At 36.6% G+C, this 15195-nt stretch overlaps 1 protein-coding gene across 1 annotated transcript in view; it reads right to left on the bottom strand.

Annotated features, from left to right (window-relative positions):
• cacna1c (calcium channel, voltage-dependent, L type, alpha 1C subunit) overlaps positions 1-15195 on the bottom strand; it is a 290041-nt gene that overhangs the window by 13994 nt on the left and 260852 nt on the right. The window contains exons 34-39 of the mRNA XM_038289381.1: positions 13211-13294; positions 12325-12408; positions 8159-8233; positions 3929-4066; positions 2241-2306; positions 1805-1896 (exon numbers count right to left, since the gene is read on the bottom strand). Coding sequence (XP_038145309.1) covers positions 1805-1896; positions 2241-2306; positions 3929-4066; positions 8159-8233; positions 12325-12408; positions 13211-13294 — 539 coding nt within the window. The remainder of the gene's footprint in view (positions 1-1804; positions 1897-2240; positions 2307-3928; positions 4067-8158; positions 8234-12324; positions 12409-13210; positions 13295-15195) is intronic.

Raw genomic sequence — 15195 nt, 5'->3', positions numbered from 1 at the left:
TCATGCAAAAACATTCAAATCCACAAAAACAAAAGAATATTACATCCAGATGTATGGAAAAAAACATACACGCACACACATGCATAAACATACACAAAAAACAACAATCCAAATGGGAAAGAGGGGGAGAGACAAGCAAAAAATAAACATAAGTGTGAATAGTTATAATATAAACATCGCTTTCCTTAAACAATTCCATCAAGAGGAAGTGCCCTGCAAAAGTATTCCTACAACTTATTTACATTTCATCAATGTCATTTTTCTGAAATGAATGAGCCGGACTAACACAAAGTAGTGCATAATTGTGAAGAAAGATGAAAAATGCCTTTCACATCTGTTGATAGTCAACCTGTGAAGTGTATCATGCATTTTTATTTAACGCCTTTTTCTCATATAAAAACAAATCAATTATAGCTAAATACGCGTAAATGTGAAATGCCTGTAAATATAAAATCACTAACGATATATCTGTTCTTTAAGGACATTAGCAAGAATAAACTCCCTGTATATTGTTATATCACAGTGGGAAAATTAAGGTATGTTAGTGGGATAGCAAAAAGGAAGAAAAGCAAAAACGCACAATAGTATGTTATATTAAAAGGGACAAAAATCTAAAGAATTAAGAATAGACTGCGAAGTAAAAAAAAAAAAAAGAGAAAAAACTCTTAAATTATTTAAAAAATCACACATTCAGATTAAATGACAAATGGGCAAGTTCAAAAACAGAACAAAAGTCAGAGGTTTATGAGTTTTTCCTGCACACCTACTATGATGCTCCTGAAAGAGCATCAGTGTTGCTTCTCCAGTCCAGTTTATTATTAATGGGAACACCCAGATACTTAGAGGTGTCCATTATTTCAACATCAGTTCCATGGATGTTCAGATGTTGAGACAGTGAACTTTTCTAAGAATCTTTGGAGCACAGGTGTCAAACTCCTCGCTCCGCTGGCTAATTCGCAACTTTTTAGACATGCATGCTCTAAAATACTAGTCAATTAATGATGTCATGTTTGGTGCTTTTGATTCAGCTGTGTTAGATCAGGGACATATCTAAAAGCTGCACAACACCAGCACTCGATGAGTGGAGTTTGACAGCTCTGCTTTATCCAAGAGGTGTTCCCAATTAGTAAGCAATTGGGCACTGTTGCCACAGCACAATGTATCCACCATGTAGAGGCTTTATCTTCTGCAGGGATTTTTGTGGGGAAAAAACCCAGCAACTTTAACATGCTTCAAGAGATTGAAGAGGGCCAGTTTCTTATTAAGAAACTAACTCTAAATATGCTAAAATAAAAGTATATCCATGCACTAAAATAACCCAGTCAAAGTTGAATCCTCAATATTATTGGATGGGTATATGCCTTTTTTATTGACATAGGCTTTCTGGTAATATATGAATAAATTTAAGCCTACGTACTTAAAACTTAAAAAATGAAAATCTGAAAAGGCAGAACCGCAAAAGGCAAACACACGCTAAAATAAAAATCCTGCAAACCATTTTGTGTTTGGTTGTGTAACATTTTCTTTTCACTTCAGAATTATGCACTACTTTATGAGGGTCTCTCTTGTAGAAAAAAATTGTCCTTATTTTTCTATCACCTCATAAGAAATAAAATTCCAAGTCTTTATTTAGTTCTTAATTTTATAAAACACCAAAAAAAATATGCATGTCTTCCCTACATTAAAACATAGTAAACATAAGATTAACAGCAGAAGGTAGAGTATAAATGTTCTTTAAAACAGGTGGAGAAGGTATGAGCAAGAAAGAAAAGTTTCTTTCTAGGATCATTCTAACCATGCTTACCTGAAGAGGAGCAGGACTGCCTGAGGGAACGTCTGGAAATTGTTGTTCCTGTTGATCTGCGTGTGGTCCTGCAGAGCTATCTTACCAAACATCTGCATAGTAGGTTAGGAGGGGGAATAGAGAGGTAGTCACAGCATTCAGAAAATGATGTCAGCAGTGTCAAGAAGCCGTCAGTTTAAGGCCAGCTGTCTCTAGTAAATCAAATCAAACCGCAACCCCACATCAAATGGGAAAGAAACAGCACCACAGCTTGTACAAGCAAAGGAAAGACAAAGAGATTGACAACAAACAAAAAAGAAACGGTGGCCAAACATGTGGAGAATGCTGATTTGACCAGTTCCAGGATAGACGAAACATGAAGGCCTGCTACAGGAGAGAAAAGGAAACAGAAGACCTTAAGATTCAGGGTAACAAGGCAACAAAAGCAACATCTTACCTGCATGCCGATGACAGCGTATATGAAGAAGAGCATCACTATTAGCAGAGCTACATAGGGCAGAGCCTGAAAAGAGGAGATAACCATCAGTGCCAAGTGCTTATAGTCACAAATACTGCAGAACATTCACTTTTCAGATCCCTTTTCTCACTTATAGTACAAATAATAGATGCATAACAGGTTTATTACAATTAGCTGGTTCTTTAGGAAATAAAAGTGAATGCATCTGAAGTAGCACAGCACCAAGAAAAAGCAAGTAGAAATCATCTGACTACAGTTTAAAACCTCAACAAGATCTAGTCTCTAAATTTTAGGCAGCAGACCAGCTCTAACAGACAGACTGCGTAGCTGGGCTGTTGGCTAAAATAGCTCCTGTGCATTGGTTAGTCAGGCCAAGTCATGCTTAAAATTATTATTTTAAGGGTAATTGTTGTGTATTGAGCCAGAAAATATTTCGAAATTATTTAAAGCATAAAGAATTATCAGCTGATTAGTAACCGCAACACATTTTGGACAAACTGAAGAAAAATAGTAAAATTCTAATCTGAATTTACAGATTTACAGTGTAATGAAGGAATATGTAGACACTCATCTAGAAAGTGCATAATTCTCTTTAACAACTGAATATACATTTATTGGAGGCAGTGGCTAGATAATGGCAGCAACTACATGTGCTGTTTGCGATCCAAATGTTTCTCTGCACACATTTTTTTTAACTGTTTTTTGGTGATTCAAAATTTCTTTAGACAATTTCATATTAATTAAATCCTTGATTACATCCAAATATTTCCCCCTATTCTACATGACTGTAGTCTAGTCACAAACCTTTAATATTAAGAAAAGTGACAACAAGCAGTGACAAATAAAAAGCTCGGCAGAAAATCAGCCATCTGAATGCGCTCCGAATTGTAGATTTTTGAAGCACAGTTTTTGAGACGGTTTTTCAATTTTATCTAATGGTGATTTAGAGCTAGATAGGTGCGCAACAGAGAAACCATTATCTTTATTCCTCTAAAAACCATCAATATGTTAATTCTTAATAAGCTGTTTTAACCAATATACATAAATTTTGACTATCACTATCCTAAACTACCAATCTGAAGACAAATAAAAGAAACAATTCTAAAACTCATAATATATGCACTTTTAATTTTAAGTTAAAGATCTACACTATATACTTGCATGAAATTAAACAAGAAATAGCCCAATTTACCAAGCGCAAGAGAGAGAACAGATTCTTTTTTGTCTTTTATCTACAACTCAATCAAATGATTTAGATTTTTTTGGTGCTTTGTCGAACTTATCTACTGCTTATCTCATCTACAGGGAAATGATGAGCTTTATGCGTTAGTGATAGTAGGATGTATAACTTGAGAAGGAAGATAAAAGATGGAGAAGGAAAGGAGAGGTGGAAAGGCAGAAAAAAAGTATTTAGTATTTCCCTAACTATCCTGCTAGAGTCCGAACCTCTTCTCCATTTCCTTCCTCATCCCTTCAACATGAATTTCCTCAAAGAGAGCCTGAGGAGGGATGACGTAAGGAAAGGAGACTTTATCAGGTTTGGATAATGTAGTTTTAAATCCTTAAAGACCAAAGTCTTATAAGGAAGTGCAACTTGAGTAAGATTAGCACCGCATAAACACAACCCCGTATTTTCTCTAGCATGTTGTGTCCGTTTCTCCCCTCACTTGGAACGATTTGATGAAGGTCCACAGCAGGGTCCGAATCCCTTCCCCGCGAGATAGCAGCTTGACCAGCCTCATCACGCGGAACAGCCGGAAGAAGGTGATGGAGATCCTGGCGTTCTCTTCAGAATTCTGAAGTCCCTTTTGGTGGGGTTTGGTGTTTTTTTTTAGAGAAAAAAAAAACACAGGACGCATGGGAACACATGCAAATTGATAAGGAAGGGAAGCACGCGCAGACACACATAACCCACACAAACACATAGAAATGGGGAAAGACGGACATGCGTATGTAGACAGAGACGTGAGAACCACACAGGTCGTTTGTATGCATATTACAATGAGTACGAAGACGCGGATGTGAATATGCATAACACACACACACACACACACACACACACACATACACACATAGTTAATAAATGGAAATCAGCGTCCTGAGGAAATCCCATCAAAATCAAACAAGAAAAGAGATCTGGGAGAGAATCGGGCAGTCATGCTTTTTATGCGACTTCATGGAAAAATCATTTGGCAGCAGTAAATAAATGTATCCAGCAGCTTCCTATATAAAAATTACTCGGGCTTTTCTGCTGCACAACCTTAATTTCAAGCCACTATACTTCTTTTTGTCCAAAATGATGTAATTAAAACAGGTAAGAATTGCCTTCACCTCAGAGATTTACAGGTACATCTTGATAAAATAGGATGTCAGTGAAAAGTTTATTTTTTGCAGTAAAATCCGTAACCTTTACCTACAATGATATATTTCAAAAGTTTATTTGGAGGTGGGCCTTTGGAGGAGTGGCGGCCTAGTGGTTAGGGCATAGACCATGGAATCCTGAGGTTCTATGTTCGAGCCCCACTCCCACAGACTGCCACTCTGGGTCCCTGCGCATGACCTTTAACCTCACACTGCTCCTTGTCCGTCGCCCAATGGCAGGCCAATGCTTCCCAAGGGGATGGGTTAAATGCAGAGGTGCATTTCTCCAATGTGATCAATGTTCAATTATTTTATTCTATTATTTTTATTTTATGAAAAACTGTACCGCTGAATATGAAATCGATATAAGCTACTCTGCAGCAGGTGTTCAATGTCATGATGTCATGGTTGGCTTAAAGGCTACCTTCAACTTGCCTGCATGGTGGTGTGTTATGTGTCTAAACTTCATCTTGACAAAGCCCCATAGTTTTTCTCGGTTTGCTGACCAATACAGAAAAAAAAAATACCGGTAATGCAATAATCATTAAAGCTAAATTTTGTACTTCCATCAATGCGGCCGGATACATAAATTCAGCCGGAAAATAAAGCCAGCATCTCCATAAAGCTCGTCAGCAGAGTTCCTTAGATCTGTGAGATACAGGACTCCAGACACAATCTGTGCTTTATAAATATTTTCCTAACTCCTGAATGGATTTTACTTTACACTTAAAGCTGTCAATACCAATGCAGTTTATGTACTGATCTCTAGAAACACCACTTCCTTTCACTTACCTTTCCATGATATGCTTGATCAGTTTGGCATCACTGACCTTTTAAGTATATACAAGCCTTCTTTCTTAAAATGGCATGACTGACAGTTTTTGATAATATTCCAATTTATCAAGACGCACATGTACATACAAAATGAAATTTAAGTCCCTTTTATCAAAATATATTAGAACTGGAGTCGTTTTACTGTACAAAAACATTCCCCTGGTTGGCATCTTAAGGGAATGTGGCTTTCTTTTAATTGTTTAAGAAAGTTTGAAGAATGATAAATTGAAGGGTATCCTCATTTCTAACATCTTAAAGCCCCTGGAGTTGCCCACACGAACTAACTAGTGTTTAAATATTTAGACATCTGGCTGAGTGCTGTTCTAATACAGATTTATTTATTTATATTTGTCTCCGCTTTCTATGTTAAAAAAAGGAAAATAAAAATGTAGCATATGGATTTCATCATAAGCAGTAACAGCTGCACACAGGACATGACTAAGAGCTTAATAATAAATCAAGTTAAGACAACGGTAAAAATAATAGCAAAGAACTAAAATACCTAAATGTGATCCATGAAATACAGCAGACGGTTTGAAACCTAATATTTTTTGCCATTTATATTTTTCCAAGAAGCCATTAATTCTTTATGTTAATCCCCCAGAGAACACACAGTGTGTTCTTTTAAAGAACCGGTCATTCTCCATATATCCCATTGCAGTTTGGGACAACAGATATTATACCTTTAAACAAAGTGCTGCATTAAATTTTTTATTTATTTTTTTATTCATTTTTTTTATTAATGTATCTGTTATTAACTAGTTTTCAGAACTAAAATGAGTTGTCCCACACTCCACTGACGGATATAAGGAAAATGATGCATCGCTCTGAGGAGTGGAAATCACAGTTCAGCACTGCAAGTAATAACACAGCTGGACCACAGTGGGCGCCACTGCACCATTAGAAGAGTTGGGCAAGTGGGCAGGAGAGGCACAGAGAGAGAAAGTGTGACAGAGAGAAAAGGAGTTTGATTAAGGAGAGTTTGAAGATGAAAAGTAGTTTGAAACAAAAAGACCAATTTAGAGGCAGAAACATTGACAGATACGTTGCCTGGCAAAGGAGAACTGTTCCTCACTGCTTCATGTTACAGACATAACCTTTAATGCTGCTTTTTGCCAATTTGTTTGATAGACCAATAAAAGTATTGCATATTTGTGAAGTGGAAGAAAAGGTTATTTTTACTTAGAACAAAAGAACCAAAGGTGTGGCATACGTATTAAATATATGCCCTCTTCCCACCTTTATTCAATACCGATCAGATCCATTTTTCACTGCAGCTGATTGATTTTTAAGATGAAGGTTTTTGCTGAATATTTAAAAAAAACTGTAAGCATGATTATCAGGTTTTACCTTTGATTACAGGATTTAGTTGTTAGCTTATGGGTATTTTTTGATGGGTTCATTTAACTAGGGTTCTCGAGAGCTCCTGTCCTATTTTTAGTTGCGGTGTTGCTCCTACACACATAAACAAATGGCTAAATTACCTCAGAAGCATTTAATCAAGTTCTGCAGGGGCCCAGTAATGAGCCCTTAGTTAAATTTAGGTGTGTTAGAGCAGGGGTGTATCATAAAGTTGTAGCAAAGTGGATTCTGGAAACTGGATTTGGAGACCCCTTATCTAAACCATTCCATTTTTGCTGTGGTTGTTCAGGTAGAAATCTGACTGGAAGGTGAATGAGTCTACAGTCTATTTTAGCCTTTCATAAGTTTCTTCAACTTTGACAAGCTCTATTGTATTTTGCCCTTAGATCAAAAAGTTCAAACTTGTTCAAGTTTGATTTTAACATCTCGTTCCTGTCCCCTACATGACTTTAGACAAACTTCCTTAGTTTTCTTTTTCAGCCTTTCTTCTTGCCATCCTTGTACACAAGCCAGATTTGTGCAGCTGTTTGTCTCATCAACAACTTCACCAACCTAAGTTGTTTTTTATGCAGGTCCTTATGTGTTACCATGGTGCTTGTTGGAGGCTTGTACCTTGCAGTGTTTTAAGCTGGAGACATTGTTTTCCAATCTAATCCTTTTTTAAACCTCTTAAGAACTATTTCTGTGTTCTCTAACATTCTGTGTTTACCAGTTGGATCACTTTTATTTGCAGCACTGTTTATGCAGGTATTATTAGAGTAAAGCGGTCGGAATACATCTAATGGTTTCATTAGTAAATGCTGTTGTAAACAGGACTTTTTCTTCCTCTTCACTTTTACTTTTTGTTGGTCTATAAGAAAGTAAAATAAGTTTAAGTTTGTGTTTATAAAGTGACAGAATGAATCCTTTGTAAGGCACTGTAGATAGACAGATAAATGTTTAGATGGCTGGCCAGTGGAGAAGAGTAAAAGATGGCGTGATTGCGTGATCATGATGACTTGAACCAACGTGAAAGCACAAAAGATAACCACAACATAAGAAACACAATACTATATTTAGAAAACACACAAGACAATTATACTCTGCCTGCAAAATGGAGTGTCCCACAAACTCACACATTCATATATACATGTATATTTTCACAATATAAACAAGAGAAACATGACTATAACTCTGAGCATGCTGCAGAGGACCATAGCTTGAGCAACAGTAGTGAGATGAAATGCTGAATGGGAAGCCAAATGCTTACGAGTATCAGAGAGAGGGACAGAAAAAGAGAAAGAGGATGGAGAGATGGTGGAGGAGGTAGGGAGGCGGACGAGGTTACCGTTGGGGCGTACCATTGGCCTTACCACATGGGGGTGAGAGGAGGAAGAAGAGGAAGAGGAGGAGGAGGACGAGGACGAGTCAGCTGGCTTTAAGGAAAGGCAACAAAGATCAGCACCAGAGTTGCGCCTGCATGCCTCTGTGTGCGTGTTTGTGAAACAAAATGAGGGTTCAGACTTTGCTCAACCCTCACATAGTGGTGACAAATGTCATCTGAAACTAAATGGAGACTTGTGTGCAATCTAAATTTATTAGCAGTTGGTCTACAATATCTCTAAGGGCAACATAAAGCCTTCTTATCAAAGTAGTGGATGACTAAAATATGTAGAACAGGAACACAGCGGTCCTTTGCTTTAAAGGCCCAAATATATGTTTAAAAAACAGAGCTATCTGTGTCCTCATTGGCTGATTTCATGGAAACAGATGACTCTGCATATATGTTGTGGTCCCCCTGAAGTTATTCTACCTCACATCACTGAGATTATATGTTTATTAAATGCATCTTGTTTCACTTTCGTGAATATTGTAGCTGACATTAGATTAAATTATAAATCGGTTTAATATTATCATTATTATATTTAAAATTTAATATTCAATGCATTTCCTTTTAAAAGCCATTTGTGTATGAGAGACTTGGAAATTAGGGCCTTTTGGGGGACACCTGCTGGTTGTTACTGGGAGTACAGTATTTAAGACTCAGGTTTAGACTGGCTGCCTTAAAATACTTTCCCACAACATTACAGGACCATGAGCAAAAAAGTTGGAACAAGTCAATTCAATCAGCTTTTAAGGAAGATAATAAGAGAAAAAGCAGAAAAAATAATGTAAGAAAATGGGAAGGAAAATAAGTTGTAAAATATTTTGGTTAAAAAATAAGGAAACAAATAAACACGCAATGTTGGATATATTTAGGGGGTAAAGAAATTTAACTAGGGCATACAAACAACTATATGCTCACACATGTATCCTAAATAAAACATCATTTTTTTTTTAATAATATTACCTAAATGTTTCAGCAAAAGCGTTTAGTCCTTAATTAAGAGGGCAGTGTTTGTACAATTTGATAAATTGATTCTTTGTATTCTTTCTTCAAACATCTACTATAGCTAAAAGATTCTGATAAGCAGATATATAGATCTCCAACAAATCCTGTCTAGATAGCTAAACTTCCTTTAAACTTAATTAGATTAATTGACTTAAAGTCTGAAATGGAATTCAAATGTGCATCAACTAAGTATCAGCCTGATAATTTACCAGTTTATGTTACTTTATAGAATAAAGTAGTTTGCTCAGCACCAGAACTGGACAAGATAAATATTGCATTTTATGTGGTTATTTAAATATAGTTTCTTTTAAGTATATTTTAAATATGACTAGAATTTTTAAACAAGGTTATGTCCAGGTTTAGAGCCAGTGTGGCAGTATAGAATTGTGTAGGGTAACTTAGGGCAAGTTATCTGAACTAAATTATTGAAATAAACTATAAAACTTAACTGAAATACGCATGTTTAGTTTATTTACTCTTAAGCTCATGAAATACAAACTATGGGGAAATTGTGTCCCTCTGTGAACTACTTCATTTGTTGAGAGTTTATTCAGAACAAATATAGCATAAAAAAAGACAAAACAATCTAAAAATACAGTCTTCTTTTCAGGCTGAACTACTGTGCAGATGTGAGTGTTTCTACCTGCAGCTCACTGCATTAATGGGCTTATTCAAATGAACTTGAACTGCTCTCTCACATTGCACATCAAATTTTCAAGCAAAAATTCAATCAGTTCCATGGGTAACATGGGTGCCCTCTTAAAAACTATACTTTAAAGTCTTTAGATTCTCTAATTTTGAGAAAATGTGAAAATATTTAATTAAAAAAATGAATTTCAAGATGCTTTTAAATACATAAATATTGACAGATTGACGAAGGAAAGCCCATGTTACCCTGCTTGCATTTCAGGTGAGCAAACGGCACCACAGACCGACGAGAGAAAAAAAGGTAAATAGAGGGAGATTTCAACATCAAAAACAGAAGATTTAGTTAACGGAAAAGGCTCAGAAAGAAAAGAAGAAAGGTAAGAAAGGAAGGAGAGGAGGAAGCATTCCAAAGAAAGAGAAGAGAAATAGATGCAATCCATAACTGACATCCTCTGCAAGGCACCACGCAGAGCAAACCAATACCAATCTGTTCATACTAGTTCTACACATACCAAAGTAAAATGTAAAAAAATCCAGACATGGTTTAAGAAGCACTCGCAGGAAGCTGGGGAGAATTAGGGACCCAGCAGTGGGAGAATATTTTCCTTTCAACAGCTTCTCAAAACAAATTCAGCTAATCTAAGTCAACGGATACCCAGCAGAGTGAGGAAGTGGGCACACCCAGATGGGATGTTCTTGCCTTTTAATTATTTACTGAAGAAAATGTGATAACATTTAAAATGCTAGTCTGTCACTACATTTCATTTTGCACTTTAAAAAAGCCTTTCTTTTGCTCTGTTTAAAAAAAAAAAGAGACTTGGACCTGTGTGAGGAATGAAATGAAAAGACAGGCTAACATTTGAAATGCTTTGGTTCTTGTTCAAAACAGTCAGTTCTCTCAGGATTGGAGTGCGGAGGGTTTCTTAAAATCAAGAAAAAAAAAAACAAGCGTACTTGGGATAATTGTTGCCCACATTTTTTAAATCCTCTAACTGAAACAAAAAGATTCTGTGCATGCTTTAAGATTATACATAAAAAAAAGAGATTACTCATTCAAGGAACCAATCAATCAATTAATCTCTCAAACTGACCAAATCAGTCAAATAAAGTGCACTATTCAAACCAAAGTGTGCAGTGCAACATCAGTGAACTGTATAGATGACAAAGGTGTATATCACAGGCCCAGTAAACCTTGGCATAAAGTAGGCTTTTTATTCTTTTAAAAGGTACACAAACTATTAATACAATCATATGCTTATAAAGATTATGCTCATGTAAGTTATTATTTCACTGAAAATGCAGCAATCTCCTGCAAAGATTGCTGTTGGAAAGCTGAATAAAGCCTCCCATATCTCATAGTGGAGTTCTAAATGACCCTGTGTCTTTTAAAGGCAGCCTAGTCGACCTCTCATGGGTAAAAATGGATTCGCTTTCTAAAGCCATGAGACAAAGTGCTAAGTCCGTACACTCTTGGGATAAATCAACCTTATTTGTATGCAAAAGCCACTGAGGTAAAACATGTTTTTCTGCGTAGAGGAAAATGAATGTTCAGTTCTTGGTCCTTATCTTAAAAGAAATTTAAAACTGAGAATATGGAGAATATGGGAGGATCTCCACCTAGCGACTTACATATGTCTTTGGTTTATTTTTTTCATGCTGAAGGCTCAAAAGTTAGAATAGCTCAAAATAATATTAATTAGGCTACAGGACTAGAGCCAAATGATTACCTTTCTACATTCCTACTCAGCCAGTCCCACTGCTGACCATAGAGCCAATAATAAAAGCCATGCTGGCATTTCCATAAATGACATGGCGTACTTCATAAATCCGTTTATGAATCCAATACTTCCTCATATATGTATGAGGATAAAAGAAACCAGTAGCCCTTTTACTCATTTAATCTTCAGGTTATTCTGGTAATTTAGGAGTTAAGAGAGTTTCAGATCCTTAAGTAAAAATTTAAAATATCCTCCCTTGTACCTCGACAAATAAAAAGGCCCTGTTATGCCACCTTTGAATATGCCATGCTATACAGTGTCCATAATGCCATGGTAATATTTTGATATTCCCAGTGGCAATGATGAAAGATAGTTTAATGTGTAACCAAACCGAGTGCTGAAAAAATGCAGAAGGTTTCTATTGACAAATGCAAGAATCTTTGAAGCTACCAACGCTCAGCAGACCGAGGCATGTGCACCTATCTGAGACAGCTTCAAATGGGAAGGAATCTAAACAGAAAATTGGGAGTGAGAAGCGGCGAACATTTAGGAACAACTGTTATAGAATATGAAGATATGTTCATAGTAAACTGGGGGGGCGGGGATTTTTCTTGTTTGATCTATAAGTTTTAATGGCCGTTTACTGCATTCAAACACTTGGTCATTTGAAAGCTTGTGAAATAGGAATCAGCACTCAGTCTGTTTGTGTACGAGGGAATGGCAGATCAGGCAAGGCAAAAGAAGGGAGGGAGGGAGTAGGACTACTTACGTTAACCTCAGTGATCGCTATGTCAACAATGCTACCCACAACTATCAAGGCATCAAAAGTGTTCCATGCATCAACAAAATAATGCTGTGTAGGGGATGGAAAGAAAAGGGAAAACAACAGAAGAACAAGAAAAGGACAGAACATAAGACACAAAAAAAGATGGAAACGACAGAAATCAAAAGGAGAGAGGAGAAAAAAAATAAGATAAAACATTACATACAGGAGCATTGGAGTTCTGAGGAGGAGGAAAGAGGGGAAAGAATCAACAAAATTCAACAGCAAACAAAAAAAAAAAGGGGCAGTCTGAAAGAGATGGACAGCAGAGGAGGAGCAGCAGCGGCTGGTCATGCTTGTCCATGAGAGGAGATGTCATCAAGAACCACAGTCAGGAACAAAATCACAACAACAATGAAAAAGTGCCCTCTGCTGGAGTTAAAAAGCTGTGTGAGACTGTTTATGATTGGTCAGTGAGTTAGTTCAGTTAGTTAGGGGTATGTGCCACAATACAACCAAAAGGAAATAAAATAAATCTAAAACCCAGCAACATTTCGAACATAGTGGGGAAAAAAAGGAGAACGCAATTGATAAACCCTTTAAAGCTGAACCCTGGCTGCAAAAGCTTCCCCTTTTTGTTTGGGAAGCCTTAAAGCTAGGAGAAGGTGAACGAAGGGGGTCCCCCTTAGTGGCAATGGCCATCTTGGATTTATAGTGTGAAGGGAGAGGAGGAGGAAGAAGGAAGGAAGAAAAACAGGCTGACAAAAGAGACAGAAACAGCAGCCTGACACAGACGAAGTCAAGAAGAGGGGAAGGAGAGTCGAGAAGATACATGAGACAAGGACAGGAGGAGGAGAGACAAAGAGAGCGAAAAGGGGGACATCGTACTTACGTTGATCTCACTGAGAATGACGTCTATTATGCTGCCAATTACGATGAGGAAATCAAACACATTCCAGGGATCACTAAAGTACCCCTACACAGGATGAGGTGAGCAAGAGGAGGGTGAGAAAGGTATGTTAGAAGGAAAACAACATCTGCTGCCATTTCGCAGCCCCCCTTAAGGTGGTATGAAAGTGTACAGTGGGCTGAAGGAACTTGAAAAAAATCAGCTAGGCTTGATGTGGCATCACAAAAAGAATATTATTTTTAGATTTTTAGGATGGTGTGTTAGACTGCTGTTATAAACTGAGCCTTGCAAAAGTACAAAACCCCCTAACTTATTCATCTTTATCATGTTACAAGTACCATATTTAATGCAGTTTTCTATGTGATAGTCCAATAGATTCATTATGAACATAAATGCATAACAGTCATTTAACACTGAGATTTAACTCTGCCATCCTGACACATGACTAGACTTTGCTGCTTTTTATGAAAGGTGAACCAAAATTATATTCTTATTTGCTGATGAAGGTTCTCAGTCATCCAGGTCAAAGTCATTCCGTAAAAATTCAAAAAATATCCACTGGACTTGGTTTTCAAGATTTGAAGACGTTTCGCCACCTCTCCAGGAAGCTTTCTCAATTCAAATGTCTGGATCCGCAGTGAGTTTGAGTCTTATATAGACAACGCGACAAGGCGACAAGGCGTTGTCTATATAAGACTCAAACTCACTGCGGATCCAGACATTTGAATTGAGAAAGCTTCCTGGAGAGGTGGCGAAACGTCTTCAAATCTTGAAAACCAAGTCCAGTGGATATTTTTTGAATTTTTACGGAATATATTCTTATTTCATTTTCTGTGTTTATTTTAATCCTTAACTAACTTCCTGTTGCTTTTTTCCCAACCTGCTTTTGGACATCTATGCAATGCTTTGGCGGTGAATACGCCGCTGACCTATTCACCTATGCTATGACAGTAGCACTCTAAACAAAACCCCTGAAAACTATCCCTAAGTCATTTCCGCAGTAAAATTCCCAATTACAATTCCCATCAGTAGAAGATAAATTGGAACTTTATCATATTAAATTGGCTAATATCTAACAAACTAAACAAATAAGGGAAGGAATGATTAAACATTAGAAATCTTTACAAACTGGCTTATATTCAGAAAGAAAAAACACAATGAAGTAAAATACTCTCAAACTTCAATAAGATAATAAAAATGGTACATGTGAAACATAAAGACAGTCTTTTGGTTCATGCAGGCACTAAAAAACCTGTCGAAAAACAATTAATTAGACAGAATACAGCAGCTCTTGTCCGGAGAGGATTTTACTCTGGAGCCAGTTCCATGAAGACCTGCAAGGGAAGCCTAAGCTTTTTCACAATAAGTTCAGAGCGTCAAAGCAAACACAGCAATAACTTCCTAGCAGACATTTTTGCAGTGGCTATGCAAGGATCTGTCCTGCTAAACCATTCACTTAGATTTGACAAAGTCATGTAAATATTTCCAATTCTACTGAGGGAAGTTTTGCTAAATGTCAATTGGAAGTAAATAATTATTTTGGGGGTTGTCATTATGAAGATCCATTTTACACACACATTGTACTTCACAATAATAAAAAGTGTCCACTCCCCCTAACTAAATGTGAATGTTGGTGGCTTAAAATACACTGAGACTTGAATTTTCTGCACAGGCTAGATCATTAGACAATATAACATAATGTTTTCATTTTTGGAAACCAAACAAATAAAGGTTCAGAATTTATGAACTTTTTATTTTTGAATAAACTTAACCTTAAAAAAAACAACTTTAGTGCTAGTTAAAGCATTTCACATTAAGCTGAAATTTAAATGCTTAATGCGTTTTTATATGATGCAAAATACGCGTAATTGAAAATTTTATTTTAACAATTGTATATTTGAAACCTAATGTTGTTAACTCAAGAGTTAGAAGTATAGTCTATCATGTTTAAGCTACTGATAATGTGT

The sequence above is a fragment of the Cyprinodon tularosa genome, unplaced genomic scaffold, assembly GCF_016077235.1.
Source record: "Cyprinodon tularosa strain WSP-4 unplaced genomic scaffold, ASM1607723v1 ctg268, whole genome shotgun sequence".
NCBI lineage: Eukaryota > Metazoa > Chordata > Actinopteri > Cyprinodontiformes > Cyprinodontidae > Cyprinodon > Cyprinodon tularosa.
Note: the sequence above shows the minus strand (reverse complement) of the source record. Positions and strands in the feature narration are given on the sequence as shown.